Source organism: Eschrichtius robustus, chromosome 20 (genome assembly GCF_028021215.1).
Source record: "Eschrichtius robustus isolate mEscRob2 chromosome 20, mEscRob2.pri, whole genome shotgun sequence".
NCBI lineage: Eukaryota > Metazoa > Chordata > Mammalia > Artiodactyla > Eschrichtiidae > Eschrichtius > Eschrichtius robustus.
Window position 1 is genome coordinate 7,050,001 of NC_090843.1, and position 27,904 is coordinate 7,077,904.

The 27,904-nt window shown below is 46.1% G+C and overlaps 2 protein-coding genes across 2 annotated transcripts; one reads left to right on the top strand and one right to left on the bottom strand.

Moving 5' to 3' along the window:
* Positions 1–6,709: 6,709 nt before the first annotated feature.
* ATP5PD (ATP synthase peripheral stalk subunit d) lies at positions 6,710–11,532 on the bottom strand. The gene is made up of 6 exons (XM_068530126.1): positions 11,447–11,532; positions 9,761–9,891; positions 9,383–9,479; positions 7,353–7,424; positions 7,052–7,114; positions 6,710–6,907 (listed from the first exon to the last, which is right to left on the bottom strand). The coding sequence occupies exons 2-6, from the start codon at positions 9,880–9,882 to the stop codon at positions 6,776–6,778; spliced, it is 486 nt and encodes a 161-aa protein (XP_068386227.1). The 5' UTR covers positions 9,883–9,891; positions 11,447–11,532; the 3' UTR covers positions 6,710–6,775.
* A 185-nt stretch (positions 11,533–11,717) lies between these two features.
* On the top strand, positions 11,718–26,859 carry KCTD2 (potassium channel tetramerization domain containing 2). The gene is made up of 6 exons (XM_068530125.1): positions 11,718–12,111; positions 13,727–13,835; positions 16,094–16,185; positions 20,544–20,639; positions 22,748–22,873; positions 23,999–26,859. Exons 1-6 carry the CDS (start codon positions 11,773–11,775, stop codon positions 24,026–24,028), a joined length of 792 nt encoding a protein of 263 aa, XP_068386226.1. The 5' UTR covers positions 11,718–11,772; the 3' UTR covers positions 24,029–26,859.
* Positions 26,860–27,904: the final 1,045 nt, after the last annotated feature.

Below are 27,904 nucleotides of genomic sequence, written 5' to 3' on the forward strand. Positions count from 1 at the left end.
AACTATTAGTTGAGTAGTCAGAGAAGGCTTCTGGGTACAGAACGGCAAAGGTACCATTGGTAATCTTGTCACCTTCAGAGGACTTCTTTAATATCTTGGGTGACACACTACCTACTTCATGGGGTTATTGTGAGGAGTATTTATGCTCAGTGATTAGGACAGTCCCTGGAACATAGTGTGTGCTCTGTAAGTCATGGTCATCACCATTTACTAGTTTGCTCCATTATTCAAGGTTTTTGTGTGATACTCTCCTATCAGACGTGAACCCCTGAAGGCTCAAATTTCATCTTACATTTCTTCTCTTTCATTCATAAGGAATTCATATTAAGATTCTTCTAAATGCCAAGCACAGTGCTAAGCCCTGGGAAATATAAATATGACTAAGGTATAGTACTGGCACTCAAAAGAGAATCTTCTAGGATCCTCTAGATTTTCCTAACCTTCTAGGATTAGGAACCGGAATCTCAAATGTCTGAAGGTAAGGGGTGCGTGAGAGGGGCAGTTAGCAAACTGCTATGGCTATAATGGAGGAAGGAGAACAGTGTACGAAGAGAGAACCCTGGAGTAAGGAAATTACATTTGATCTTGCGGGCAGAGGGTTTTAAGCAGAGGAGCAAAATAACTATACTTGCATTTTGAAAAGATCCCCTTGGCAGCACAGTAAAGAATGAATTAGAGGGACTTTCCTGGTGGCGCAGTGGCTAAGAATCCGCCTGCCAATGCTAGGAGACACGGGTTTGATCCCTGGTCCAGAAAGATCCCACATTCCCTGGGGCTACTGAGCCCATGTGATGCAACTACTGAAGCCTGCGCGCCCCCATGCTCTACAACAAGAGAAGCCACTGCAATGAGAAGCCACTGCAATGAGAAGCCCGCGCACCGCAAGGAAGAGTAGCCCCCGCTCGCCACAACTAGAAAAAGCCCGCGTGCAGCATTGAAGACCCAATGCAGCCAAAAATAAATAAATTTATTTTTTTAGAAAAAGCCCGCGTGCAGCATTGAAGACCCAATGCAGCCAAAAATAAATAAATTTATTTTTTTAGAAAAAGCCCGCGTGCAGCATTGAAGACCCAATGCAGCCAAAAATAAATAAATTTATTTTTTTAGAAAAAGCCCGCGTGCAGCATTGAAGACCCAATGCAGCCAAAAATAAATAAATTTATTTTTTTAAAAAAGAATGAATTAGAGACAACCTTGTAAATCAACTACACTCCAATAAATATTAAAAAAAAAAAAAAAGAATGAATTAGAGTCAGGTGAGGGTGCAGGCAGAGAGACCCCTTAGGGAAAGATGTATGGTTCAGGGAAGAAATAAGCAAACCATGAATGGAGGCGATAGCAGGGATACCAAGAGGAAGGAAGTAAAACAGATGTTCAGGAAATGGAATCTGTGGATCTGGTTCCTAACTGCTGTGGGATGAGGGAGACAAGGAGCCCAAGATGGTGCCCAGGATTTGGGGGGACAGTGGTGCCACCCCCCCCCAAGACAGATGGGGAAGGGATGATTTCAGGGCTGATTATCTCAAGTTGAAGATGCCTGCAGGATCCCCAAGTGCCTGATCCCCCCTCCCCTCCCCGCCCCGCCCAAATCTATCCATTATTTTCATTGTAGTTTCTGGTTTCTGCTTTGGTGTTTGAAAAATTCTCTCACCTGAAGCTTATATAAATATTCACCTACAATTTTTCCTGTTGTTTCTTGTGGGTTTTTTTTTTTAACATTTACATCTGTAACTGGAATTTATTTTTAAGTGTCAAGTAAGGATCTGTTCCTGTTTTACAAGTAAACACTTAGATCAGTGCCTTTCCTCAATGATTCAAAATGCTACTTAGATTATTTAGTAAATACTTATATGCATATACCTTGAATAACACAGGTGGGGTGGGGGGGGTGTTAGGGGCGCCGAGCTTCAGCTTCAACCAACCCGGATCATGTAGTCCTGTAGTGTTTACAGTTCAAAAAATCTGCGTGAAAGTGTGAAAGTGAGCTGCAATTCAAATACTGGTTGTACAGGGGTAAACTGTACTTAATCCTAATACGGTATGGACTTTTCCTGAACATTCTGTTCTTTTCCATTGATCTAATTATTCTTTAGCTTTTTATGATACTTAATATGAGTATTAATTTATAACCCAATTTATTAATTTTTTCAGTATTTTCTATTTTTCTTTTCTATATCTTCTGATTTTTTCTGTAATCAAAATGTATTGTGTAATGAAGTGTTTTTATATGACACAATTTAATGCCATCAGTTTGCTTTGTTTTAATATGAAATGTTCATGTTATTTTTTCTTCCAAACATTCTGTAATTACATATTTGATTTCTCATTGAGCCAAGATTTAGGAGAGAGAGTTTCAGTTTCCAAGTGGCTGCATTTCTGTATTGTTTTGTGTTATTGTAGTTTATACTGTGGCTATTAATTGTTGGTTTTATGTAATGTTTGCTCTGGGAGCAGTCGATGTATACTGCAGATTCTTTTTTTTTTTTTTTTAATTTGAAGCTTTCTTTATAGTCTAATGTTATCGGTTTCCAGTTATTCTGTTCGTATGACATAGAATGTAGTATATAAGCTATTAAATGAGTCTTTATTATAGTTTGCTCTAGTCTCACTTGTCTTGCAAATGTCAAAAATAGAAAGGTATGTTAAAATCTTTACAAATCATGTTTCTAGAAATTTCTTTTTAACTTTTTTGCTTTATATGGTTTTAATGTTATTTTTTTCAGTACATCAAGGTTCCAATCATTATTTTTTTCATGTGAATGGTTTCCTTTATTATTTAAGAGCTGCGTTTGACCCACGTCATGTTTTTGTCTCGAATTCTACTTTGCTAGATAGTAATATTATAAATCTACATTTTTGCCCATGCTTTAAAAATTCTTATTATGAAAAATTTCAAACATACCCAGAAACTGAGAATAGTAAATGAACCAACCTAGATCCATCAGTTATCAAGATTTTGTTGCGTTCACTCCATTAATCCCTTTATCCTTTTCTTTTTCTTAAGTATTTTTTAAAAAATCATTTATTTATGGCTGTGTTGGGTCTTCGCTGCTGCGCGCGGGCTTTGTCTAGTTGCAGTGAGCGGGGGCTACTCTTTGTTGTGGTACTTAGGCTTCTCATTTCGGTGGCTTCTCTTGCTGCGGAGCATGGGCTCTAGGCGTGCGGTCTTCAGTAGTTGTGGCATGCAGGCTTCCATAGTTGTGGCTCGTGGGCTCTAGAGCGCAGGCTCAATAGTTGTGGCGCACGGGCTTAGTTGCTCCGCGGCACGTGGGATCTTCCCGGACCAGGGCTTGAACCCATGTCCCCTGCATTGGCAGGTGGATTCTTAACCACTGCGCCACCGGGGAAGACCCTTTCTTAAGTATTTTATTTTATTATTTATTTTATTTTATTATTTTTTAAAATTTATTTATGGCTGCGTTGGGTCTTCGTTGCTGTGCGTGGGTTCTCATTGCGGTGGCTTCTGTTTTTGGGGAGCACGGGCTCTAGGCGTGCGGGATTCAGTAGCTGTGGCGCACGGGCTTCGTTACTCCGCGGCATGTGGGATCTTCCCGGACTAGGGCTCGAACCTGTGTCTCCTGCATTGGCAGGCGGATTCTTAACCACTGCGCCACCAGGGAAGCCTTTCTTAAGTATTTTAAAGCAATCCCAGACATCACATCATTTTATCCCTACATACTTCAATAGTCATCTCTTAATTATCTTTTTACAGTTGATTGGTACAAATCAGGATCCAAATAAGGTCCAAACACCCAGGATTTGGATGCTGGGTCGCTTTTTAACCTAAAGCTGCCCCTCCTTCCCTCCTCCCCTGCCCCATGCCATTGACATGTTGAAAAACAAAAGGTCAGATTTCCTGTAAAATGTCCCACATTTTGGATTTATCTTCTTTGTGGTGTCATTTAACTTGTTCCTCTATCCCAGATATTTCTTCTAAATTGAAAGTTACTTTTAATGCCTTGATTTTTAAATTCAGGTTCAACTTTTTGGCAAAAATACTTTCAAACGGTGCTGTGTATTTAATATAGTATGTCAGAAGGTACATAATATGGGCTTGGCATCAGGAGGTGACAGCCTCATCACTGTCAAGTGCTTCATCAAACTTTCATATAATGGTCTCATCCATGAATGATCTTTGCCTGAATAAACTACAGTTGACCCTTGAACAACTTGGGGATTAGGGTTGCTGACCCTCCGCTGTCAAATAATCTAAGTTTACAGTTGGCCCTACCCACCCCCAGATTCAACCAAGCTTGGTTCAACCCACCTTGTATGGTGTAGTTCTGTAGTATGTACTTATTGAAAAAAATCCACATATAAACGGACCCATGCAGTTCAAACTCGTGTTGTTCAAGGGTCAACTGTATTTCATTAGGGATTACAAAATGGTGCTTTTTCCAATGTTGCTTTCTTTCCACATAGTTTGTAAAGAACTTTCTATCATTAACTAGGTCTATTAGTTTATCCCGAAATACCACTGTTTAAATTAAAGCAGGATAAATGCGTATTTTTTTTCCTTCAATGCCAGTTTTTAGGAGTAAGGAGTTGGGACCCTTGATATAGCCAATGTATCCTTCTTTAACTTTTTTTTTGGCCATGCCTCTGCTTGTGGGATCTTAGTTCCCCCACCAGGGACTGAACCCAGCCCAGCAGTGAAAGCACCGAGTCCTAACCACTGGACCACCAGGGAATTACTTTTTTTTTTTTTTAAAGGATGGACAGCTTGTAGTTGGATTTTAGCTGACCCAGTTTGAATTTTTGTCTTCTAATAGGGGACTTTACTGATCCATAATCATCCTATGTATGTTTGGTTCTGTATTTATGCTTATGTTTTTGCTGATTTCTTTAATTTTTGCCATATAGGATGTACTTTTCTCTCTTGTGATTTGAAAAGCATAATCCTATTTTACTAGTGATTATTTTTAATGTAAAATCAATGCATGCTCAATGCAAAAACTTCAAATGATTCAGGATATAAAACTTAAAAGTGCCCCAATCCTTCCTAAATGCCTTGGACTGAGAGCACGTTGTCAGTTCTTCACTGTTGTTTCTTCCGGTCTTCCAGAGGCTCGCCCTCAAGTGCTGGGGACCCCTCCCTTTACGTTACGACACTTTCATAGGACTCATATCGGCTCTTCCCTCGAACACACGTTCTAACCACACTCCAAAAGCAAAGTCAGTGGCTTTTTCTAAGATTCCCATGTTTTCACTTGTCTGAATCCCTGGATCTTCAGCTGGATGGCTGGGTGCCAGTTCAATGTTTCACAGCCTGGGGGGAGGGAGCGAATGGTACTCGTTTTGTGCATTGAAGTCCTTCTGGCAGAACTACCGCTGAACATCAGATTATGTTACGACTAAAGCAGCTCTAAGTGGAACATGCCTTGCCCCTCAATTAGTTTACCTTCGGCCTGGCCCCTGCCCTACAAATTAGGCGTGATGGTGCCCCAGGCTTCCTCTGCTTTATGTCCTTTAAGACGACATTACTTTCTCGAGCGTTATCAGCAACTGTTGATCTTCTCCAGTAAATTCTGGACTCTCTGGCGGAAGTGTCACAAAATTGTTGGCCTGTGCACATTACCCTTCCCCTGGTAGGTTTTTTTTTTTTTTTTTTGGTCTTCATTGCTGTGCACGGGCTTTCTCTAGTTATGGCAAGTGGGGGCTACTCTCTGTTGTGGTGCGCAGGCAGTGGCTTCCCTTGTTGCAGAGCACGGGCTCTAGGCGTGTGGGCTCAGTAGTTACGGCTCGCGGGCTCTAGAGCGCAGGCTCAGTAGTTGTGGCGCATGGGCTTTGTTGCTCCGCGGCATGTGGGATCTTCCCGGACCAGGGCTCAAACCCGTGTCCCCTGCATTGGCAGGTGGATTTCTAACCACTGCACCATCAGGGAAGCCCCTCAGTAGGTCTTTCCTATAGGATTTAAGCCATATCAAGCCAGATGCCTTTGCTTAGATCACTTTCTTACCAAGAAACTTCCCAGGTTATCTCATTTAATTCTCATTACAATCGTGATGTTTGTAAATGAGAAAAGGAAAGTCCCGAGATGGTAAACGATTCGTCTAGAACCAGCAACTAAATGGCCAAGGGCAGGCATAAGCAATAGGCATACCAGGTCCTCTGACTTCAAAGGCAATAGAACTTTTCCCACCACCTCATCTTACTTTAAACCACCTACACTTCCTGGCATTGCTCAGGAGTCCTGCTAACTACAATCAATACTAGGATTTTTTTTAATGAAACGATGGAATTAAAATAATTTCCTGTGTTCATATACAAAGCTATAACAGGTTTTAACTTTGTGACAAAATTTCTTTTTATACCACATGTATACTGAAGAGCTGAAGCACAGGAAAGTAGATCCCTGCTGCTACTCACCCTGCTGTTACATCTGCATGTGACTTACTGATGGACACGTAGAAGGAAGCACTCCCTAGGAATCAGTGGTTTGAAAGCAAAGAGAAAGTTCAAGGCAATCAGTAGATAATGATTCCTCTTTACCATATTCCAGTGAAACACACTGTCATCGACCCTACTGTTATTTGTTAAGATTTCAGCAGCCCTGGGGGCTCAGTAATTGGCTCCTACACGCCCTCACCATTAGGCAACAGCACACACCTATGGGCATACCTTTCCATTTTAACAAAAACTCCGCTCCCAGTGAGGTAACTCCAGAGTTTAACTATCTCAACCGCAAAGGAGCAGACACACACAGCACTACATAATTATTTTTAATGTCCAGAGTTTATAATTCAAGGGCCAGAGCTTTCTCCCAGACTCAAGTTTATAATTGCTCAATTGGCTGGTGAGGCCAGTAAGGATACTTCTTCTTATCTAATTTGGTGTCTGGGAAGACTTCATTCAAGTCCTCAACGGTCATCTGATCAAATGGAATTATGTTCTTCATCTTCTCCAGCTAGAAAAAAGACGGGAACTGTGTTAAGATAAATAGGGCTGCAGAGATGCAAAAAAGAATCCAAGGCAGGTTACCCCCACTAGGTGAAAGATGTGTGGCCGTGAAAGAGAGGAAATATAGGCAAAGGCCAAGGCTCATCCTTACCTCTTTCTCGTATTCCTCAATCCTGGTCTTAGAGAGAGACAGAAACTCAGCACAAATTTTCACCTTTTAAGAGAAGGGAGAAATTCTGTTTACAGAAATGTAATCATACAGTATGTACTCCTTTGCTGGTTTCTTTCACTCACATAATTATTTTGAGGTTCATCCATGTTATTGCGTTTATTAATAGTTCATTCCTTTTTATCGATCCTTTAAAGTCACTCCACCTTAACCTTACTAGGAAGAAACAGAACTGTCAGGAATTAAGAGAATTTTAGAATAAATAAGAGCCTCAAATACTTACATCTTTTTTTTCTTCAGCATCCACCTGGGCAGTATATTTATCCTCTGGCACAGGAACCTTCAGGGCGTTAAACTACAAAACAGTGACAGTGAGTTGTCGTTAATATAACCAAGAGCCCCCAAAAAGGGCTCAAAGCTGCTAATCATAATAGAGCATATAAAAACACATTCTCCATTCGGGGAGGAAACCAGCATGCATCTAGGGCGTCGTAGTGGAAAGAGTACTAGACTACCAATGGAAGCTCGAGGTTCTTCTCTGCCCCGTCACTAACTAACTGGAGACCTTGGACAATTCTTTATTACAGTGAGCTTCAGTTTCTTCACTTGATAAAGAGTTGGACTTGATGACCTCAAAGAACCCTGCAGTTCTAAAGAAATTCTGATTTTTTTTTTTTTAAGAATTCTGCATTTTATTGCACGCAAATAACACTGAACAGAAGACGTTTACATTATTTTTAGAAAATCCATTGATGTTGCCCAGCTTGGCATATACTTGTAAAAGACAAGGCTCATTCATTGAGATATTTGGAATTGGAAAGTATTTGAAGTTGACCACAGCATAATGAATCCTCAATGTCCAGAGTTCTAGAGATGATTATATACAAAAATCCAGCAAAATTTACTTTACACATTTATCAGTTCTATGTCACTCCTAAGTTTCCCTAAAAAAATATGGCTTTATAAAAAGTAGTGTTCTAGGACTTCCCTGGTGGCGCAGTGGTTAAGAATCCGCCTGCCAATGCAGGGGACATAGGTTCGATCCCTGGTCCGGAAAGATCCCACATGCCACGGAGCAACTAAGCCGGTGCACCACAACTAATGAGCCTGCGCTCTAGAGCCCATGAGCCACAACTACTGAGCCCGCATGCCACAACTACTAAAGCCTCCACGCCTAGAGCCCTTGCTCCGCCAACAAGAGAAGCCACCGCAATGAGAAGCCCGCACACTGCAACAAAGAGTAGCCCCCACTTGCCGCAACTAGAGAAAGCCCGCGTGCAGCAGCAGAGACCCAACGCAGCCAAAAAAAAAAGTAGTGTTCTATAATTCACAATACAAAGTAAGAGCTTTATTAGATTTTGAGTAGCAACTCTGTATTACCCAGATCACAGCTTTAGAAAATTATTGTTTTTTTACTAATGTATTACTTTGGGTTTCACTACACTATGGTTCAGCATTACTTACTACAGTGTAACAATGCTCTCTAATGATAAATATATAAAATCTCTTTGATTTTAATCTTTTTTAAAACATTTATTTATTATTATTTTTTTTTTTTGGCTGCACCACACGGCATGCAGGATCTTACTTCCCTGACCAGGGATTGAACCTGTGTCCCCTGCAGTGGAAGTACAAAGTCTGAACCACTGGACCTCCAGGGAAGTCCCCTGATTTCTCTTTTAAAAGAAACTGTAGTGGACTGGCGTAAATCATGTTTGCATAACGGAGATGGAGGAGATGGTCTCCTTCGAAGACAGCTTAGTGTTGCGGCCCCAGCACTTAGCACTGCACCTGGCACAGAGTGGGCCCTCAATAAGCAACCGCCGAATCAACAAACAAACTTTGGATGTTGAAATTTAACATCAGAAGAGGATAGGTGAGCAAGAGATCACAGCTACAAGGGACAGTAAAAAAGACAGCAGAGAAAAGAGGAAAACAGTAAAAGGGTAGAAAAAAAATGTTACGTTTGTTCTAAAAGGAGACAGGTGGGGAGCTAAGAAGGAACTCAGAGTTGGGCAGAAACGTCCAACTCGAGAGCCCTCTGGCTCCCGGGTTAAGGCTCTGCCATACTGTTTCCTTGGATAAGAAACCTGCTGCATGAAGAGACCCTGAAGTCTCTGCACCTATTTACCATTTAAATCTATCATCACAAGACCTTTGGCCACACCCATCTCTCCTGAGCCTCCTTTGGATTCTGGGTGTTAATTCCACCCCTCTTTCCTCCCTGTCATCTTGCACGTGTAATTGTCCACCGTCCTGCTCCCCAAGTAGGACGTGTTACAAGACCAGAGCTTTAGCTGCCTGAAGTCTCACCTTCTTCTCGAAGTCATCCACCAAGCCAGCCTTTGCCACACTGGCCTTGTAGTAAGCCCAGTCGATGGCAGGTGGCTTCTCAGGCAGAGCGGCCAACCTGATCACGTAGAAAAGCAAAAGTTAAGATTGTTCCATGAGCAACAAAAAATTCACACAGCAATTTCCCTGTTCCTTATTCCTATGGCCTGGGGCTACCATCACACTCTTCCCTTGGAGGGAGATCAAAGGAATGCAAAAAAATTACTTGCATTTGGAAAATGCATGGATTTCTATACTTTCTGCCGGAAGAACATCAAAACTTCATGTGCAATTCCAAAGCACATTTTGTTTCCACATTAAGTGACAGGTTAAGACACTCCCTCTCAGCAAGGTACTGACCTGGAGGTGAGGATCTCATTCCAGGATTTCAGGGAGTTAGCAACAGCCTTCTGGTTGCGGGGTATGATCTCCCCAAAAGCTACCCAGTCAATGGCTTTTAGAGCAAGTTTCCGTCCAGCCATCTAGAGATCCTAGAAAATAAAACTGGTCAGATCAAAACAGGGCTCTTGGAGAGAATCGTCTGAAGGGCATCTTAGAAATATTCAAGTATTTGAGAAATAGATCAGCATCATATGAGTGGGTATATCTGTCAACTAAAGGAATTAGGATCACTAAATCAGAAGAGGAGGACAATTTACCTTTTCAAATTCAAGGTGTGCAACCTGGCATATAAATATATTCTCTCCCCGCTAGATGGTCCTCCCTCTATTACTCAACTCCTAACTTATCAAAGCCCAGTTCTCTAGTGTTTGCACTCCATGTACCTTTGGAAATACTGCTAATGCAGTAGTCATGCATTACATAAAATAATTTAAATGCATTTCCACTCAGTTTGCGTTTTATTCACTGATTCTCCAGTGCACAGAACCTGACACATACCCCCATTTCAACAAGGCTTAGTTAAATAGGGCAGATTCTCGACCAAACTTTCCTCATCTGAAAAATGGGGATAATAGCCCTGCTTACCTAAGAAAGCTGTTAAAAATATCAGATGTTAATTGTGCACATCAATTTGCTCTACAATCTTATACAAACTTAAGGGGCTCTCTACCCCCTCCCTGTTAATTAGTAATACACCTGCACCTTCCTATTCATGTCTGATGATCCCTTGCAGTGTTAGCACATACCCTGAGTATACTAGCAATACGCTTAAAAGAGGTATTCAATACATGTGTGAATGTGAGAGAAGATGGAAAGTGATTACAGCCATTCTTTTTTTAAACCAGGACAGAATATGGGAAAATAGTCAACTTAAACTAAATAAGATCAATGTCAAACATTAGGAAAAAAACTGAAATGTCAAAGGTCTTTGCAAGCTATGGGGTGGATCACAAGGAAGACGGAAGAAATCTTCCCCAGGATCTCAAGACACTTGTCCAACACCTGCCGCTTCCTTTCACTCTCAGGATAGCTTATGTCTCCTGGAGTGGAAGTGAGGGGCAGGTGACCTTTAAATACACCAGAGAAATAAGTGCCCTTACAGAGACTTTCCCAAGCACAGAAGATAGGCTTCATAAATGGATTGTTGTCTTTTATTTACTGCTGAATCCCCAGCGCCTAGAACAGATGTTGCACACAGGAGGTGCTCAGTGAATATTTGCTGAATCGGTAAATGAACCCTGCACTTGAGAAGCTCTGAAAGCTCCACAAGCTCGAATGCTGAAACCTTCAGCCTGCTGGGTGTCACTCAGCAAGCTAAAACTATCTCCCGGCAACGTTTCCGCAGCCTCCAAACCGGACTACTGAACTCGGCCAGGCTGGGGTCGGGCTGGACGAGACAAGGTTAGTGGAAGCGCCTAAGTCAGAGGCGGCGGGGTCACAGACTGGCCCCTGCGACCTCGCGCTCGGGGGAGGGGAAAGGAAGGGAGCACGGAGCAGAAGCTACAGCCGGGACACTCTGCCAGCGGGGCAACCGCAGGGCCCGGCGTCCTCGGTAGCGGCGCGACAAGGGTCGGGCCGAGGTTTGCAGGCGGCAGAGCAGAGGAACCCGCTGGGGTCGGACCCAAAGCCCCAAACCCCGCTCACCTTCACCGACCCCGGAGGCCCACAGTCCACAGCACCAAGGAACGGAAGTAGGTCACCGGAAAGCCTCCCCTCAGCCAGCCCCAAAGCCAAGGGGGCGGGCCCTATTTATCAGGTCGGCCAATGGCGATGGGCGCTGGTTCCGGAAGTCCCGTCCCCGAAGGCGGGCGCCTAGCCTCTACTGCCAGGGTCCCCGGGAGCTGGTTGGGGGCGCTCCCGTCCCTCTCCGCCGGCCCCTCCCCCGCCGATGGGCCGGCCCGGCTCTCCCTGCCAAGAGATGGGCCGGCCCGGCGGCGCGCGGGCAGCGGCGGCGGCGGCGGCGGCCCAAGATGGCGGAGCTGCAACTGGACCCGGCGATGGCGGGGCTGGGAGGGGGTGGTGGGAGTGGGCTGGGCGACGGGGGCGGCCCGGGTCGCGGGCCCCCCAGCCCTCGCCCTGCTGGCCCCACGCCCCGCGGGCACGGCCGCCAGCCCACCGCCGCAGCGCAGCCGCTGGAGCCGGGTCCCGGACCTCCCGAGCGGGCAGGGGGCGGTGGCGCCGCCCGCTGGGTCCGGCTGAACGTGGGCGGCACCTACTTCGTGACCACCAGGCAGACCCTAGGCCGGGAGCCCAAGTCTTTTCTCTGCCGCCTCTGCTGCCAGGAGGACCCGGAGCTGGACTCGGACAAGGTGTGCCCCGCCCTCGGGCGCGCCCCCGGCCTTCGGACCCCCTCGTTCCTCCTAGGCTTGTCCCCCGATTCCTGCAACACGCTTCTCACTGGCGGGCACCTCGGGCCGGGACCCCCTCCTCCTCCTCTTTCCCCGCCAGGCTAACCCCCGGGGCTATTCTCCCCCATCCTCAGGCGCACGCGGGCTTTCTCTCTGACGCCACCCTTCGTTCTCAGCGGCTCCTTCCCCATACTGTGCCCACCTTCACCCACGAGAACCCACTCCACACCCCTTCTCCGTATTCCTCTCTGCACCTCTCATCCCAGCCCCTCAGGTCTGCATGCGTTTTCCCCGGGCTCCTCGTCAGCCCCTCACCGCCTGTGCCAGATGCATCCAGAACTGGGTCAGGGTGAGCTAAGGCATCTTTGTAGCTTTCTCAGACTTCCTCTCGGACCCCTCTGCCAAGTTGGGTGAAAGCCTGGGTCTGATGATGGCTTCGACAGCTGCAGGAAGTGCTTCTCATGATATCACACTTCTTTCCTGTGGTCCTGGTCCCTGAGCTCCTATCTGGTAACTGTCATTGTTTTAGGTCGATATTTGAGATCAGATACGTTCCTTGGAAAGAGGTTGTCATTTGCCAGTGCAAACCTAAGCTGACCCGTTAAGACCAGAGAAAATGAAACCCAGAGAGTGCTGTTGGGCAAGATGCATGGCTGCTAAGCAGAGAGTTGAGAGGTGACAAGACGCCTAACCCGTTTTCAGTTTGAGCTGTTGTCTGAGTTGTTTTTTTAACTTTACACGTTCATCGTTTAGTTTCCGACTTAAAAGCATTGATCATTGCTTACAGTGCCTTATATCCCATAGAGCACTTAGCTGTTACCTTGCAACAGAGCTAGGGTTGGGTAAACATTGGTTGATTTCATTTATTCATTTCCTGCCTCTCCTGTAATAAATCTCAGATTGAAGGAAACCTGTCCTGCCCTAACTTTAAAGAGTTTCCAAAACCTTGCTTATTCTAAAGGAATTATTTGATCTACCCTAAATTTTCCTTGTTGCAGTAGAAGCCAGTTTCTTCTTGTTCCCTTTACTGTGAAGATGAGTAGGATTAAAACTGCTCAGAGCCAAGTCCTGGCTGTGCCAAGCTTCCTGTGGGCACAGATCTGGAGTGTGTGAGTTACAGCTGCCAATGCAGACTCCCACTGTTGTTGGCCCTGAGCTCTGGAGCATTGCCAACTGAACAGAGGTTTTCTTAGAATTAGGAATGTGATTCAGGGACAATAGAGAAGTCAGAATGTCCATCTCAAGCAAAAATTTAGATCATGCAACTATGGCATTTTCTTCCTCCGTTTCTTTACAACAAGTATCCCAAGGGAAGAATGTTGGTAATTGTGTCAGAGTAAAAATTTTAGAAGTTCAAGTTAACGCCTAGATGATGAATATGAGTGTACATCTGTAACACCCTCCCTGAAATGATCTTGAAGTACAAGATACATAAAGCTAGGCTTCTTGCCAATAGTTTGTGATAAATATCTAGCAAAACTTGCCCTCTCACTCATGAATTGTGACAGAGAGGTGGAAACCCTGCCCTGACTTAATCTGAAAGCTCCACAATGATACCCTTATGTTTGGTTGGCAGGACGAGACAGGGGCCTATCTGATTGACAGGGACCCTACCTACTTTGGTCCTATCCTGAACTACCTCCGCCATGGGAAGCTCATCATTACGAAGGAGTTGGCAGAAGAAGGTAAGAACGATGTTTGCATTGGGCGTTTTCAAAGTTCAGGTCAAATCTTTAAAGCTGTTTCACAGATTTGAACATTTTTTTTCCACAGATTTTATTTTATTTTATTTTTTTCTGGCCACGCCATGCGGCATGTGGGATCTTAGTTCCCCAACCAGGGATTGAACCTGTGCCCCCTGAATTGGGAGCGAGAAGTCTTAACCACTGGACCGCCAGGGAAGTCCTGAGATTTGAATTTTGAGGTTTTCATCAGGCTCATGTGCAGTAGGTAGTGTAGGAAAGCTTTACGAAAATAAATAGGGAGCCTCCAATTACCTAGTCTCGTCTGAGAGGGTCTTGAAGGAGCCCCTTTCGGTTCGCTTCAGCCTCCTTCGGGAGAAGGAAGCTATGTAGCTCAGCTTTGGAGATAGCTTTGGAGTTTTTTCTCAACGTGCAGAATTGTCAGGACCCCTTTTTACATTTACTTATTACTAGCAGTGAATGTCCACAGCCTGAAGCAACAAATCTCTGACATTTAGCTATTCATACTTTCAATTTTAGTTTGAACTTGCAGCTGTAAAAAAATAATAATAATAAAGGCTTGGCCTCATTTCTTTTAAGACTGGTCTCATGCTTCCTTGTAAATTTTTGCATCTGACCTAATTCATTCTCCAGCCCGTTGTCAGGTGCATCGTTATTTGACTCATCTTTTTGGTTTGTAGAGCATTTGGACTGTAAGTGGGTCTAGAAATCTTTCTAAAAGGCTGTCTTGGGGGTGGGATAGGGAGGGTGGGAGGGAGACGGAAGAAGGAGGAGATATGGGGATATATGTATATGTATAACTGATTCACTGTTATAAAGCAGAAACTAACACACCATTGTAAAGCAGTTATACTCCAATAAAGATGTTAAAAAATAAAAAAAATAAAAAATAAAAGGCTCTCTTGGTCTCACTGAGGCGTTCAGTTGAAGGCTGGGGCCTGTCCCTAGAGCCAGGGCACCCTGACCTGGGAGCTTTAGCTCTGCGTGAGAAAGCTGTAATGGCCGTGCTAATTAATGAAGTGGCTGCAGAGCACTGCTGTTAAAACCAGTCAAAAGAGGAATCACTCTCCCTTTTTTTTTTTTAAATGCCCCCTCCCTTTTTTTTTTCCTTAACATTTCAAATGCATACAAAGTAATGGGAATAGTGCAGTAAATTCCACCCACCATCCAGCTTCAGCAATTACCAACTCATGGGTACTCTTGTTTCTTGAAAAGAGGAATCTGAAGCATCTTTTCTAATGCCTTAAAAAAATTCATTTTGAAATAATTTCAAATGTAGAGAAGAGGGCAAGAATAGTACAAAGAACTCCGTTTACCCAGATTCACCAATTTTTAACATTTTTTGGTCATGTTTGCGTTACAATTCATTCCCTGTTTCCTCCTCCCCGCTCTTTTTCCTCTCCCTCTTCTAGTTTTTATTTCAGAACTATTTGAGACTAGGTTACAGACTTCACCCCTTAATGCTGCGGTGTGTATATCTCAAGAACAGGACATTCTCTCACATAACCACAATACAGTTATCAAATTCAGGAAACTTAATATTGATAAACACCTGAACTATAGCTTATATTCTAATTTTATCAGTTGTTCCATTAATGGTATTCATAGCAAATTTTTTTCCTGGTGCAGGATCACACATCCCATTTAGTTATCCTGTCTCAGGCCTTTGATTTTGTTTAGCGTGGGATTCTTGTTTTTGGATTGAACCCAGGGCCATGGCAGTGAAGGCTCCGAGTCCTAACCACTGGACCGCCAGGGAAGTCCTATGCATGGGGTTCTTTCAATGACTGCCTTTTATATTGTTCAAATAATAAGCATCTTGTTAAATTTGGTCCACATAAATTTACACACACATGCACACAGACCTTTGGTCATTTTTAGGACAAACTGGGTAGAAATTGCAAGCTCAAGAGTTGTCCAATGGGACTAGTTCCAGGAACTAAGTGACATATGGTAAAGGTGTCCTGCAGCTAACGGGCAGGTGCAGGGAGAGCAGGGGAAGGTGCCAGGTGGGAAACTGCAGGGGTGAAACGGAGTAAACAGAGCACTGTTGACTCACTGCCGTTGGGGAAAAGGTCACGGGTGCACACCAAACAGCAAAGAAACATTTGCCAGGCTGAAGGAGATAGACTAGACTTGCATTTGAAAGATGGAGTTCTTAGCAAGCTCATGAACTCCAGCCTCTTCCTGCCGTTTTCTGGGGAATTGACACACATCTAACTACAGTTTGGTCCTTCTAGGTGTGCTGGAGGAAGCGGAGTTTTACAACATTGCGTCTCTCGTGCGACTGGTTAAGGAAAGGATACGGGACAACGAGAACAGAACTTCACAGGTAATGGGTTTTGAACTCTTAAGGGGAAAATACCCCAAGTGGCTCTCTTTGTCCATGTGTCTGGGTGTGATTTGAAACGGATGATGTGCTGCTTGGCCAGAGCCCTGCCTTTCCCCATAGAGCCGGAGGTCTCTGTGCGGAACACTGTCCGTCTGCCAGACAGACAGCGTGTACTCTGCCAGACTTGTTCAGAACAAGGAAACAGAGGGGAAGAAATCACAAAGAAGACAAAACAGCCCCGTGTCCCCTTAGAAGAGCAAGAGGTTGTGGCTGCTCTCCATTTGGCAGTGGGAGAAGCCACTGCACTTGAGGTTCAAAGCCTGTTCTTTCCGGCAGAGTATCTGTCTCCCTTCTTGTCCACGTGGAGGCCAAACAAGGTCTTGCTTCCTTCCGCCTGTTGGCTTCTGTTTATTAGGACCGGCCTTCAGCCTGTTACCATGTCACATCCAGCTCCTGACAGCCTCTTGAAACCAGTCATGGCGTAGACTTTGCAAGTGGTTTGTGAATCATGCTTCTAAGAAAATAATATCAAGCTTCTCTTTTTATTATGAAGTCTGAATTTTTATGTTAACTTAGTAGATATGGTAACAAAAATCAAACAGAATTTGCCACATAGTTTGAGAACGGAAGGCAGTGAGGCACTCTCACCTCATTTCATGTCGCATCACCCATCATGTGTCTTAAGTAAGTGGCCACAATAGCTTCTGTTAGGCCCTGGGGACCCCAACTGATAGGAGAAGGTCCACGCCTTCAAGAAGCTTAAAGTCTAGCAAGAAACACAGACACTCCCTTTCATGTATTTAGGCTCTATTTTAAGAGAGTTTAGCTGCAGTAACGGGGCAGAGTTGGACTCCAGCATGACTTGCCTCTTACCCCATCAGATACCGGTGGTGGTCGCTTTCTTGAGATCTAATCTATTGCAATATAGAATTTTCCTTGAAATAAGAAGGCAGTATGTTCCTTGCTCTTTCTTTGTTAGACCTCATATATCAAAATTTTTCTGGCTCTAAATGGAATTATCTGGATGAATAATGGACACCTATGATAAAAAATGAACTCTTTTATACATTTTATCTCCAGCACTTTGCAAAGGTGGAAAGAAGGGCTTATTCATTTAGTTCTCTTACATCTGCCCAATGGCTGAAAGGCTCCTTTTTAATGTTCAAAGACGAACTTGTAGTTGGTTTGCAGATTACCATATGAAATATGATCTAGTGTCACCAATCTTTCTGCCATCTCGTAGTATATTTACATGGCATCTTTCACTTTTATAGATACTTAATAGATCAGACATTCTGAGAATATTGCCTCATCCTCAGTTTTCCACATTCCAAAAAAACCCCTTTGATTGCTTAATATAAATATTGATGGTACCATAGAGTATGTCATTTGAAACCATTCGAATCATGGCCCCTGAACACTCTCAGTTCTTTGCCATTAGCAAATTCCTTGAGAGCATCGTTAGATGCTCATCCATTTGATGACAGCAGTTAATTAGTTCTCTAGATTCTGAGGCTTGTAGATTTATACCCAGTTGGAAGCTTTTTTATTCTAGGAATGTCAAGACCCTTTTGATGTTAATTGATCTTTCCATCTGTCCTCTTTATTTAGTGGAACTCTGGGCAATGGATTTGATGTTGTTCAATGACGTCCCCTTTTGCATTTGTCCCACGTGGCTCTAAGGCTGAGCGTGGATTTCCGTGGCTGTCCCTTCAAACACGTTATCTCCTTTAACTTGTCTGCATTGAAAGGAGACACACATGGCAGGCAATAGGGCGAAGCCCAAGATGTGGGGGACCTACTCTGCCTTTTCTCAGTGACATCACATCCCTTTTAGTGGCTGCCACCATTCTATTACTCTGCTGTCCCTGGTAGTATTTTTTGCTAGGTGATTAATCTTGGTGCATTTGAGAGCACCGATGGTTTACTTTGGAAGAGAAGAATAAAAAAGAGGCAGTACAGATATCTTAAATACCTGGGACTTTGACAGCTGTGACCACTATCAGGTCTTTTGGATGCTCTACATCTTATAAAACATCTGGTTGTTTCCGAAATGCACGGCTAGAGTAATTGAAATTGTCGGAAGATTTGTCCTATATTTTACATGGAAGAAAATTTTTTTTACCTTAGCACCTTGTTTAATGGTAGCTGTACCTCATGTAGAAGGACAAAGTGTACAAGAAAGATTGTAGTGTTGTCAGGCCGACCTGGGCTCAAGTCCCAGCCCTACCTCCAATCCGCTTAATCGCTGTACAGCTCGGGCAAGATACTGCGCTGCGAACACCAGTGTCCCACGTGTAGAAGGAAGCCAATGCCTGCCTTCCAGGACTGCAGTGAAGACTAGAAGAGAAGGGTGTAACACTTGGGGCTTGTAGCGCTCGGTGATCAGTAGCTGCTTTTATTTATCCAGTATTCCCCAAGTTGTTCTAAAACTAATTTTCCAGGTAGCTGAAGCCAGCTTGTCCTTTTGAAAAAGTGTTAAGTTTTCATCATTCTTAAGGAAACAGTCCATATTTCCTTAAAATCCGATTGAACATAACTGACCCCTCTCTCCATGACCAGGAGTCATTGTTATGAACCTGGCTTGCTGTTTGCGCCTTATGCCCTCTGGGATGGGCAGTGAGTGTGCAGCTTTGCACCCAACACGGAATGGTCCCAGATTGCTAAATACCGAGTCCTCCTGTGCGCCTGTAATTGTCCTTCTGGGGACTGGAACTTCCATCTGGCGAGCTTGCCTCCCTGCAGCCACCCTGGCTCTCTCGTGACTGGGCGTCTCGTCCCCCTTGGGCCAGATCACAAGTGTCAGTGAAGTGTAGGGGCCTTAGTGCTACGGCTCTGGGGCATCCATTTCAGTTGCTCTGCCTTTTGGCTTTAGGTTCTAACTTATGTTCTAGAGAGTTGAGTCTGGCCAGCAAATGGCCTTTCTCTGAATTTTTGACACCAACTGGGTGACCAACAGTTCAATCCTGTCCTTACCCTGACCACCCAGAGTCAGCGTCAGACTCCACGGGTCTCAGACGCCAGTCGTAAGTCTGGGTCGCCAGCCACCTGCACTCTGTCTGGCTTGGCGACAAATTCGGGGGCTCCCACAGTGCCCCCTTCACGTTCAGTAATTTACTAGACTATCTCGTGGAACTCAGGAAATGCTCTACTTACTGTAGTTTATTATGAAGGATACAAATGAACAGCCAGATGAAGAGATCCATGGGGTGAAGTCCTAAAGGGTCCTGAGCACAGGAGCCTCTGTCCCCGTGTAGTCAGCACGCGCCACCCCCCAACTGCGCAACACACGGGTGTGTTTGCCAACCTGGAAGCTCCCTGAACCCCATCGCTTAGGGGTCTTTCAGGATGTTCCATTTGGTAGGGAAGGTTGATTATATCATTGGCCTTTGGTAATTGAACTCAATCTCTAGTCCCTCCCCCTTCCCCCAGGGTCACAGGATGGGGCTGAAAGTTCTAATCCTCTAACTCTCTCAGTCTTTCTGGTGACCGGCTCATTAGCATACAAAAGACACTCCCCCCGTGTTTGTTTGTTTGTTTGTTTGTTTTGGCTGCCACGCGAGGATCTTTGTTGCAACATAAGGGATCTTTTAGTTGCGGCATGCGGACTCTTAGTTGTGGCATGCATGTGGGATCTAGTTCCCCGACCAGAGATTGAACCTGGGCCCCCTACATTGGGAGCGAGAGGTCTTACCCACTGGACCACGAGGGAAGTCCCCAAAAGACACTTCTGTCACTCAGGAGTTTCCAAAGGTTTTAGGAGGTATGTGCCAGGAACCAGGAACAAAGACCAAATATTTGTTTTTTATTATACGCATATCTATAACAGGAATGTTACCATGTAACACTGAAACACTTCCAGGTAGCTTCAGCAGAGGGTAGAATAGCTTGAACGTGTGTACGTTATGGGGTCCCTATTTAATGTATTATTCCCATATATAAGGTATCATTCTGAATAAACCAAGATATGGTCTGCATTTTCAGCATGTATGTCAGCTATAGTGACTGAAGAAGAAAATGTGGCTTTCTTGTCCAGAGCAGTTTTACTCTTATTTTCTACTTTGGGAAATAGATGAAGTCTTCAGTTTATCAGCATGGTCACTCACATAATTCATCCCTCCAGAGTTCAGGATTATTTTATTTTATTCATGTTCTTCGACCCCTTATTTTCTTTCTTGGGTAAGTTTTTATTGAAAAACTACAGTGCTGCTTGCAAAGGGGATAGTGGGTGGCCGCCAAGAAAAAAATTCCAAGCAAACTCCTTTCCAGTCTTTATTTTTTGGAGAGCCTCACCGAGGCAGCTGCAAACTGCTGTGCCCTTGAAACCGGTCCTCAGAGTCTGTGTGTGGTTGTCACAGGGCCCCGTGAAGCACGTGTACAGAGTCCTGCAGTGCCAAGAAGAGGAGCTCACGCAGATGGTGTCCACTATGTCTGACGGTTGGAAATTCGAACAGGTAATGTTTCTTACGTGGGAGCAGCCCTGTATCTCAGCCTCGGAGCCAGTCGCCGTCTGTAGCCAGTTAATCACCCTGGGAGTCGGGTGGGGGCCAGGTGTGATCCTGTTCCAAAACGGAGAAGGAGCCACTCCGCGTGGATTCTTTGCGCGGTAGGACGTGATGAGTTGGGGAGAACTGAGGATAGGCTTGTGTCTCCCAGCTTCATATGCAGAGTTTCTGCGTGGTTCTCCCCAGAGAGAGCCAGCCAGCTTGTTTAGGCTTGCAAGTGCCTCTCTGGGCTTTTTTCCCTCAGAGGGATTCCTTTCAAAAGTGCTGTGTTTATAAAGCAGAAACTAACACACCATTGTAAAGCAATTATACTCCAATAAAGATGTTAAAAAAAAAAAAAAAAGTGCTTTGTTGACACATTCTAGAATAAGTAGCTAAAGAAGACTAGGGTTTAGCAACAACCCTCCCTTTGCTTATCCCAGGATCAGATCTTCATCATTCCGAGTATGTGCGCCATCCACCATGCACGGCGTAGTGAACAGCTGTGATGTGAAGGGATCAGACATCAAGGAGGGTGGCGAGGTCCTTTCCATTCACTCTGTGGGTTTCTGTTCTTTAGCTTTGTGCTTGTGACCGAGGCATCAAAACAAAGTGTGTGAGAGCCAGGATTTTACTGCTTTCTTCCATTAGATGGCAGAATTGTTCATCTGTTGTCTTCAAAACACAGGGAGGCTGAGCGCGAATAGAGTGACTGTGTTATAAATTCAGTGAATCCTGCCTGGTTTTAGGTAGAGTTTAAGAGGTCAGCTGAGCTGTCACCATAAGCTTACCTTCTTAAATAAGAGTTACCCTATGTGTTAACAGTATTATGTTATAGATCAAACACACAGGTGTCTCTGTCTTCAGAGCCAATACTGGATGATTCCTCACACTTAGCTTCCACTGCAGAATCAGTGCTACCTGTATGTGTCAGCCTAGTTCTTGTTCAGATGTTCTTGTTCAAAATGTCACCATACTTCCGCTCCAGAAGTATTTTTTCCCTGCTATAAAGTTTCAAAGACAAAGGATATTATAACAACTTTTTTTTTTTAATATAAATTTATTTATTTATTTTTGGCTGTGTTGGGTCTTCGTTGCTGCACCCGGGCTTTCTTTAGTTTCGGCGAGCGGGGGCTACTCTTCATTGTGGCTCGCAGGCTCTAGAGCGCAGGCTCAGTAGTTGTGGCGCACGGGCTTAGCTGCTCCGCGGCACGTGGGATCTTCCCGGACCCGGGCTTGAACCCGTGTCCGCTGCCTTGGAAGGTGGATCCTTAACCACTGTGCCACCAGGGAAGCCCCTATAACAACTTTTTAAAACTCTTCTTTGTGAGACTAATGAATAATTTATCCTGTTTTTTCTCATCTTATTGATGTGCTGTGGGAGGACCAAGTCTGCTCCCTTTGACTCCATTACACGGAGGAGGAAGTTAAGGCCCAGGAAGGCTGAGGTGTCCACAGCCCGGTCATACAGCAAGTCAGTCATGGTCTCCCGACTTGAAGCCTTGCGGACTTGCCAGGATGACCACACCCTCGGGCTCAGCTTCTCCCTCTCTGCATGTGTATTTCCTGTTTAGACTAGAGCCTGAGTTCAGTTCACCAAAGAGGTTAGAAGTTCCAGCAGCATTTGGCTTAGAGTAGCTCTCCAGTGACTCGCGTGGTGCTTTCCAGAGCCTCCCGAGCGCCAGTCTCCCGTCTAGGACTTCTGCTTAAAGGTGAGCCAGCTCTGTGTAGGTGTTTTGGCTGAAGCAAGTGTCCGTTTTCATTCACAGAAGCGTTCTAGTTCCCCTCAGTGTTTGCTAGAAGGAATAATGTGACCGTATCAATCCTGGCTGCTGCCTTTGGCACTGTTTCAAGTGCTTGGGTGAGGGGACAGTGGCAGAACTCACACTTTTCTTTGGGGAAGCCTGGTGAACAGCTGAGATCCAGTTATCCCCTGGGGCCTTGATAGACCCAGAGAATTCTTCATCCTTTGAGAAGCAAAACAACAAAAGTTGAGTGAGGAGGAGGGTTCGATTTGTGTGGCACTTAAATATTTTAAGATCACTATTTGTATGTTCACCATATTCTTGTTTTATCAGCTAATCAGCATCGGATCTTCCTATAACTATGGAAATGAGGATCAGGCAGAATTCCTCTGTGTTGTCTCCAGAGAATTAAATAATTCTACCAATGGCATTGTCATTGAGCCGAGCGAGAAGGCAAAGGTAAGTCGCTTCACCCCACTTTCGTCTCTGACTCTTTGCTCCCAGCCCCTGCGCAGGCCTTGCCTGAACTGTTGCTCACGGGTTCTTCCCTTTCCTTCTCAAGCCAGCTTTGCATTTCCCCTTCATTTTGGCCTTTTGACTGTTGTAATTTTTTTTTTTTTTGGCTGTGTTGGGTCTTTCTTGCTGCACGCGGGCTTTCTCTAGTCGCGGCAAGTGGGGGCTGCTCTTTGTTGCAGTGTGCGGGCTTCTCATTGCGGTGGCTTCTCTTGTTGCGGAGCACGGGCTCTAGGCGCACGGGCTTCAGTAGTTGTGGCTTGCGGGCCCTAGAGCACAGGCTTAGTAGTCGTAGCGCACGGGCTTAGTTGCTCTGTGGCATGTGGGATCTTCCTGGACCAGGGAACAAACCTGTGTCCCCTGCATTGGCAGGCGGATTCTTATCCACTGCGCCACCAGGGGAGCCCCTGACTGTTGTAAATTAAATCAGGATTTTTGGAGCAGTGACAGAGGCTTTTAGTTGGGACACGTGAACCAAAATAGGGTAGTCTTTTCCCAGCCTCTGTCAAATCAATGAAAAAGAAAAGCTATGGCCATTAATTACTATAAGGTGAGAATTCTGAAACTCAAAATTGGAAAGTATTTTACCTTTATATTTTGAAACTGTTCTCTCTCTCTCTCTTTCTCTGCCATCTCAAGAGAAAAGGTGTTTGGTTACCTTTGTGATTCCCCCCGCCCCCTGACGCCCTGAAGTTACTTGAAAATGGTTGCACACTGTTATCTTTTTTCCTCCACTGTGCCCCCTCGTACACAGACACACATACATGCTTCTAAATCATCAATATGTGGTGAGCCCGGACCGTGTCCTTTCTCACAGGGGAAGTGGTCCAACAGCACATAAACTTAGGCCTGACCGTGTTCAGCAAAAGTCTTTTACAACTGCAGTGCTTCAGGGGCGGTTGCCTGGCTTCCTGGGGTAACAGGGATTGTCGTGCTGCTCCGCGGGGTCCAGTGGAAAGCGGCTCTGGGTCTCTTTCTTTTCCCTCGGCGGTCTGGTAAGCAACCGCCGCCCAAAAGCAGTCTGCATCCAGCCTCCAAGCCTCAGCCCTCTCCCCCACCTTCCCCTTCCAGATTCTTCAGGAGAGAGGATCTCGGATGTAAAGTCCGGAGTCCTAACCGACGAGAGAGCAACCCAGCAGAGCACCTCTGTGAAGTTAAATCTTGCTCCTGTACAGTAACCGAGCTACTGCAAAGCAAAGCTGAGCCTGGCCCCCCGGTGGAGAAGTGTTCTGGTCAAAACCAAAGGAACCCCAACCCCACCCACAGGAGCCGGAAGACAGAGGCCGCTTCCGGCTGCAGAATACCTTTTCAGTACCTGCTTCTGTTTTCTTAGCCAGTGTTATAACAAATCTTTACAAGAGCAACTGGGCCGGGTTCCCAGCTGGAGCTGATCTAGGGCTAGGGGGAGGGGAAGAGGAAGGCCTAGGTCTTTGCACATATGCTGTGCTTCAAGGAAGCTGGAGCAAACGAAGAGGTTTTTCCCTGCGCTGTGCCATGTTTCCACCTGAGTGGGCCATGTTGGACGTTGGCAGCCGCTTTGTAACACCATCTTTCCCCGCCCATGCACCCCAAAATAATGCAGCAGATGCAAAGGGTTCTAGCTTCAGGCTGTTGAACTGAGGTTTGGATAGAGTTGCCAGAGTACCCCACATTCCTATGAACAAAGCCTCTTGGAGGAGGGGGAGGATAGGGTGTCCTTGGTTGTGGTTGGAGACTGGGGATTGCAGCTCTGGATTCGGGGCACCCAGCTACTACCATGTTCAGCTTTGCCTCGTTTGTCCCCAGCAGCCTGGACCCCCCAGATAGCTTGCTTTCTCCCCAAGAAGAGGTTTGAGGTAGGCGGCATCCTGCGCCGAATGAGACAGACAGACTGATGGGCGCTTTAGGTAGTTGGTGTAACTGCTTCTGCTGCCTTTTCTTGCCCTCCGTTGGCCCATCTTCCTTCCCTGACTTTTTAAACTGGGGCTGAGGGTAAAGGGACTTTGGACCCTCGATGGCTTGGGCTGGGGAACGGCTGTTTTCTTTGAAAGTTGCCAAATGTGTTATGTTGTAGTATCCAAAAGTGGTATCATTTTTGTGATCGTCTCTTGGAAATGCCTTGACCAAAAGTGCGATATTTGTGTCTCTTCTTGGTTTCTGACCTGGGCGGCGTCAGTGAGCCCCCCCCCCCGCACCATCCCCCATAGTGTGTGTGCGTTTGCTGGGCAGTTGGAGGACTCCGCCATCTCTGACCTAGCCCTCACCACCACTCCTTTCTGTGGAGCGCCAAGGCGTCGAGGATCAAACGCTGTTGGACCCAGAGGAGGAAAGCCCTCCTTTGGGCTGTGCCCTCAGAGCTCGTAACTGGACTCTCTAAGCTTTTGAGTCTCGATGAGCAGTCATGGAACGCAAAGGGGCCAGAGAATCCTGACTTTTCCCCGGGTGACTTTCTTAGGGTGGCAGATGGTCTGGAGGAGGGGGAGGTGCCCATGGGGAATGCTCCATCCATAAAAGCCCCCTCAAGCCCAAGGCTCCTGGGCACCTTCAAAGCTGAGGTTCTCTCTGCTCCACAGCTCAGCTGCTTACTGCGTGGGTCTGGGGTCATGGTGTTTTGGAAATGACTATCGACTATGCCAAATGTCTTCTGAGCCTGTGACCTGCCCCTGCCCAGGTGGCCTAACTCTTCTCCAGGATTCGCACGTTGCCCTCACGTGTCTGTGTAGAGTAGGGTAGAAGTGTGTATCCAGGGCGTCTGCTGACACGCCGTGTCTGCGCACCAACGTGAACGTGCACGTCGGCACCTCGGAAGTCTGGCCCGAGCCCAGGATTTTTACAGTTGTAAAATGTTAGAGGAACTTCTACCTACAATAAAAACAGTCACCCCTTCAGAAAGGTGACAGATGTCCATCCTGTCATCTTTCAGGGAAAAAAAAAAAAAAAAAGATTTTGAGTGAGTCAAGGAAAAGCTGCCCTCAGTAGGACAGAACTATGGGCGAGGTGCTCTTTGGCCGATTTGAATGAGAACCGTGTCAGACTGAAAGGAGGGAAAGCAGCTGCATCTGGGGCCTCGTGCCCAGTCAGATTTGCTTTCTGGGGCTCACCTGATGATCAGCCTCTGGTCCCAAGCCAGCGAGAAGGAGCGAGGAGGCGTGGGCCAGCCCCTCAGGATGCATTGTTTCTTTCATCATGCTTCTCAGAGGTCCACCGTGGAGCCTGCGAAAAGACTGCTGAGCCCCTTGCTAAGTGATCTGAGGAACTAGAGGGCTGCGTTTCACCAAGTTTCCTTCCTGCCGGCAACCCCACGACAATTTTAGTTGTTCCAGTGCTCCAGGAGTCCAAGAGAGATTCGTTTCTTAAGGTTTCTGGAAAAGTATTTTACCCAAGCCCTTTATGAACCTAGTTGGTGTTTTTTTCTTGAAAGCCTTCTCCCTCCGGGAGAGTAACTTCAGGCAGAGGTCTGGCCATTGGCTGGGGGTATCACATGACCAGTGACCCACGCTCTCCAGCTGCCCAGGGCTGCCACGTGGGGAGTGTCTCCCTGCTTCCTTCCCTGCCCAGGTCCGAGGCCGTGGGTGATGCAGGCCAGACCCAGGGAGCAGCCTGGCATCTCCTGAGTGACGACCCCAGAAGCCCGCTTCCATCTTCTCCTCAGAACCTGTTCTTCTTTCTTGGCAGTGAGGCAGGGCCCAACCTCCTCTAGAGTAACTTAGTTTCTGCACAATTTTAACTGATCTCAGGGGTGTCCGTGAGGTGCAGAGGAGGAAGGGGACAGAGATGCTGAGGGAGTAGGGCTGAGAAGTCACCCACACCCTCCAGCATGGCCTTTGAGCCAGGCCTTAGGGACCATGCCTGTCACTTGTGGGTGCCCTTTGTTACCATTTGTGTGTTTGAATAAAGTCTGAAATGCCGTGACCCTTTTTTTCTGTCTCTGGTCAATAAAGACATGAAACAAACTTCTGAATCTTGAAACCTTTGGTGTATGTTTTCCAATACTGCGAGCTCCCGGGTTCCTGCTGTCACTCACTATTGATGATTCTCAGGCTGTCCTCAGGAGATGAATTTCACTGCACCTTTTTCTAGCAGGGCTTCTTACAAAGCCCTGATTTCTCCTGCTGCTAAAACTGCCTGAGAGGGTGTTGGGCCTTCTTCCTCCTGGCTTTCATTTTACTGCATCTGAAAGGACCCAGAGAGGGCCCAGAAACAGAAGGTGGGGACAGATGGGCTTCCCACCAGAGAGCCGGAAAGAGACAGGGGGAGGGGTATGAGGTGGTTTTTAAGGGAAAAAAGCCTTTCTGGAAGAGAATAAGTGACTGGGTGCCCATCTTCTCTGCAAGGAAGAGGAGGAGTAAGAAACGTGCGGTGAGAATCAAGCCACCAACAAGTTAAGTATTGATCCCTAAGGCGTCAGGCGGGGTGTGGGATCCTCAAAAGGCGTTAGGTCGTCCCTCCTATGGGGCGCTTACAGTTGGGGAGGTGGCATGTACACAGGAAGGTACTGAGCAAGGTGTGTGGCTGTAACAGCTCCGACGGGAGGCCACAGCCGTCGTTAACAGGTGGTGGAGAAAGGAGAGGGCCCAGGGGACTCAGGTGTCACAGCTGTAGTGGTCGCAGGACACAGTTATCGCTCCCAGGACTGGGGAGCAAAGGGAAGAGGTTGGCATTAAACGGTCGAGGCTTGGAGGAGGGGCCCTGTAGAGGGATGCTGCCATCTCAGGGCTCAGTGAGCTGGTGCTGGGAGTGTGGAAAACCGCAAATGAACCGCACTGCTGGGACCAGCTGTTGCTGCCAGAGCAAAGCTGCGTTGCTGTGGTTTCTCTAACAGGAAGGGCCACGTCTCCTTTTTCCCCTCCAGCCTTGCGGTCTCCCTCTCACGCTGCCTTCAGCAGCTTCCCGGCCCCAGCAGCACAGGGCAGTCTGGGTGGGTTGGGGCTGAGAGTTAACAGCAGCTCTGCCACCTTTTTGGCTGCTCTGTATCCGTAAACACTCTTCTGTGCATAT

What these genes read in the sequence shown, in the direction of transcription:
- KCTD2 (XM_068530125.1), top strand. Translation starts at nt 11,773, where the DNA reads ATGGCGGAGCTGCAACTGGACCCGGCGATGGCGGGGCTGGGAGGGGGT. An exon ending in CGGAGCTGGACTCGGACAAG is followed by an intron (nt 12,112 to 13,726) that starts GTGTGCCCCGCC and finishes TTTGGTTGGCAG; the next exon opens with GACGAGACAGGGGCCTATCT. An exon ending in ACGGTTGGAAATTCGAACAG is followed by an intron (nt 20,640 to 22,747) that starts GTAATGTTTCTT and finishes TTGTTTTATCAG; the next exon opens with CTAATCAGCATCGGATCTTC.
- ATP5PD (XM_068530126.1), bottom strand. Translation starts at nt 9,882, where the DNA reads ATGGCTGGACGGAAACTTGCTCTAAAAGCCATTGACTGGGTAGCTTTT. An exon ending in AATGAGATCCTCACCTCCAG is followed by an intron (nt 9,480 to 9,760) that starts GTCAGTACCTTG and finishes CTACGTGATCAG; the next exon opens with GTTGGCCGCTCTGCCTGAGA. An exon ending in ATGCTGAAGAAAAAAAAGAT is followed by an intron (nt 7,115 to 7,352) that starts GTAAGTATTTGA and finishes TTCTCTTAAAAG; the next exon opens with GTGAAAATTTGTGCTGAGTT.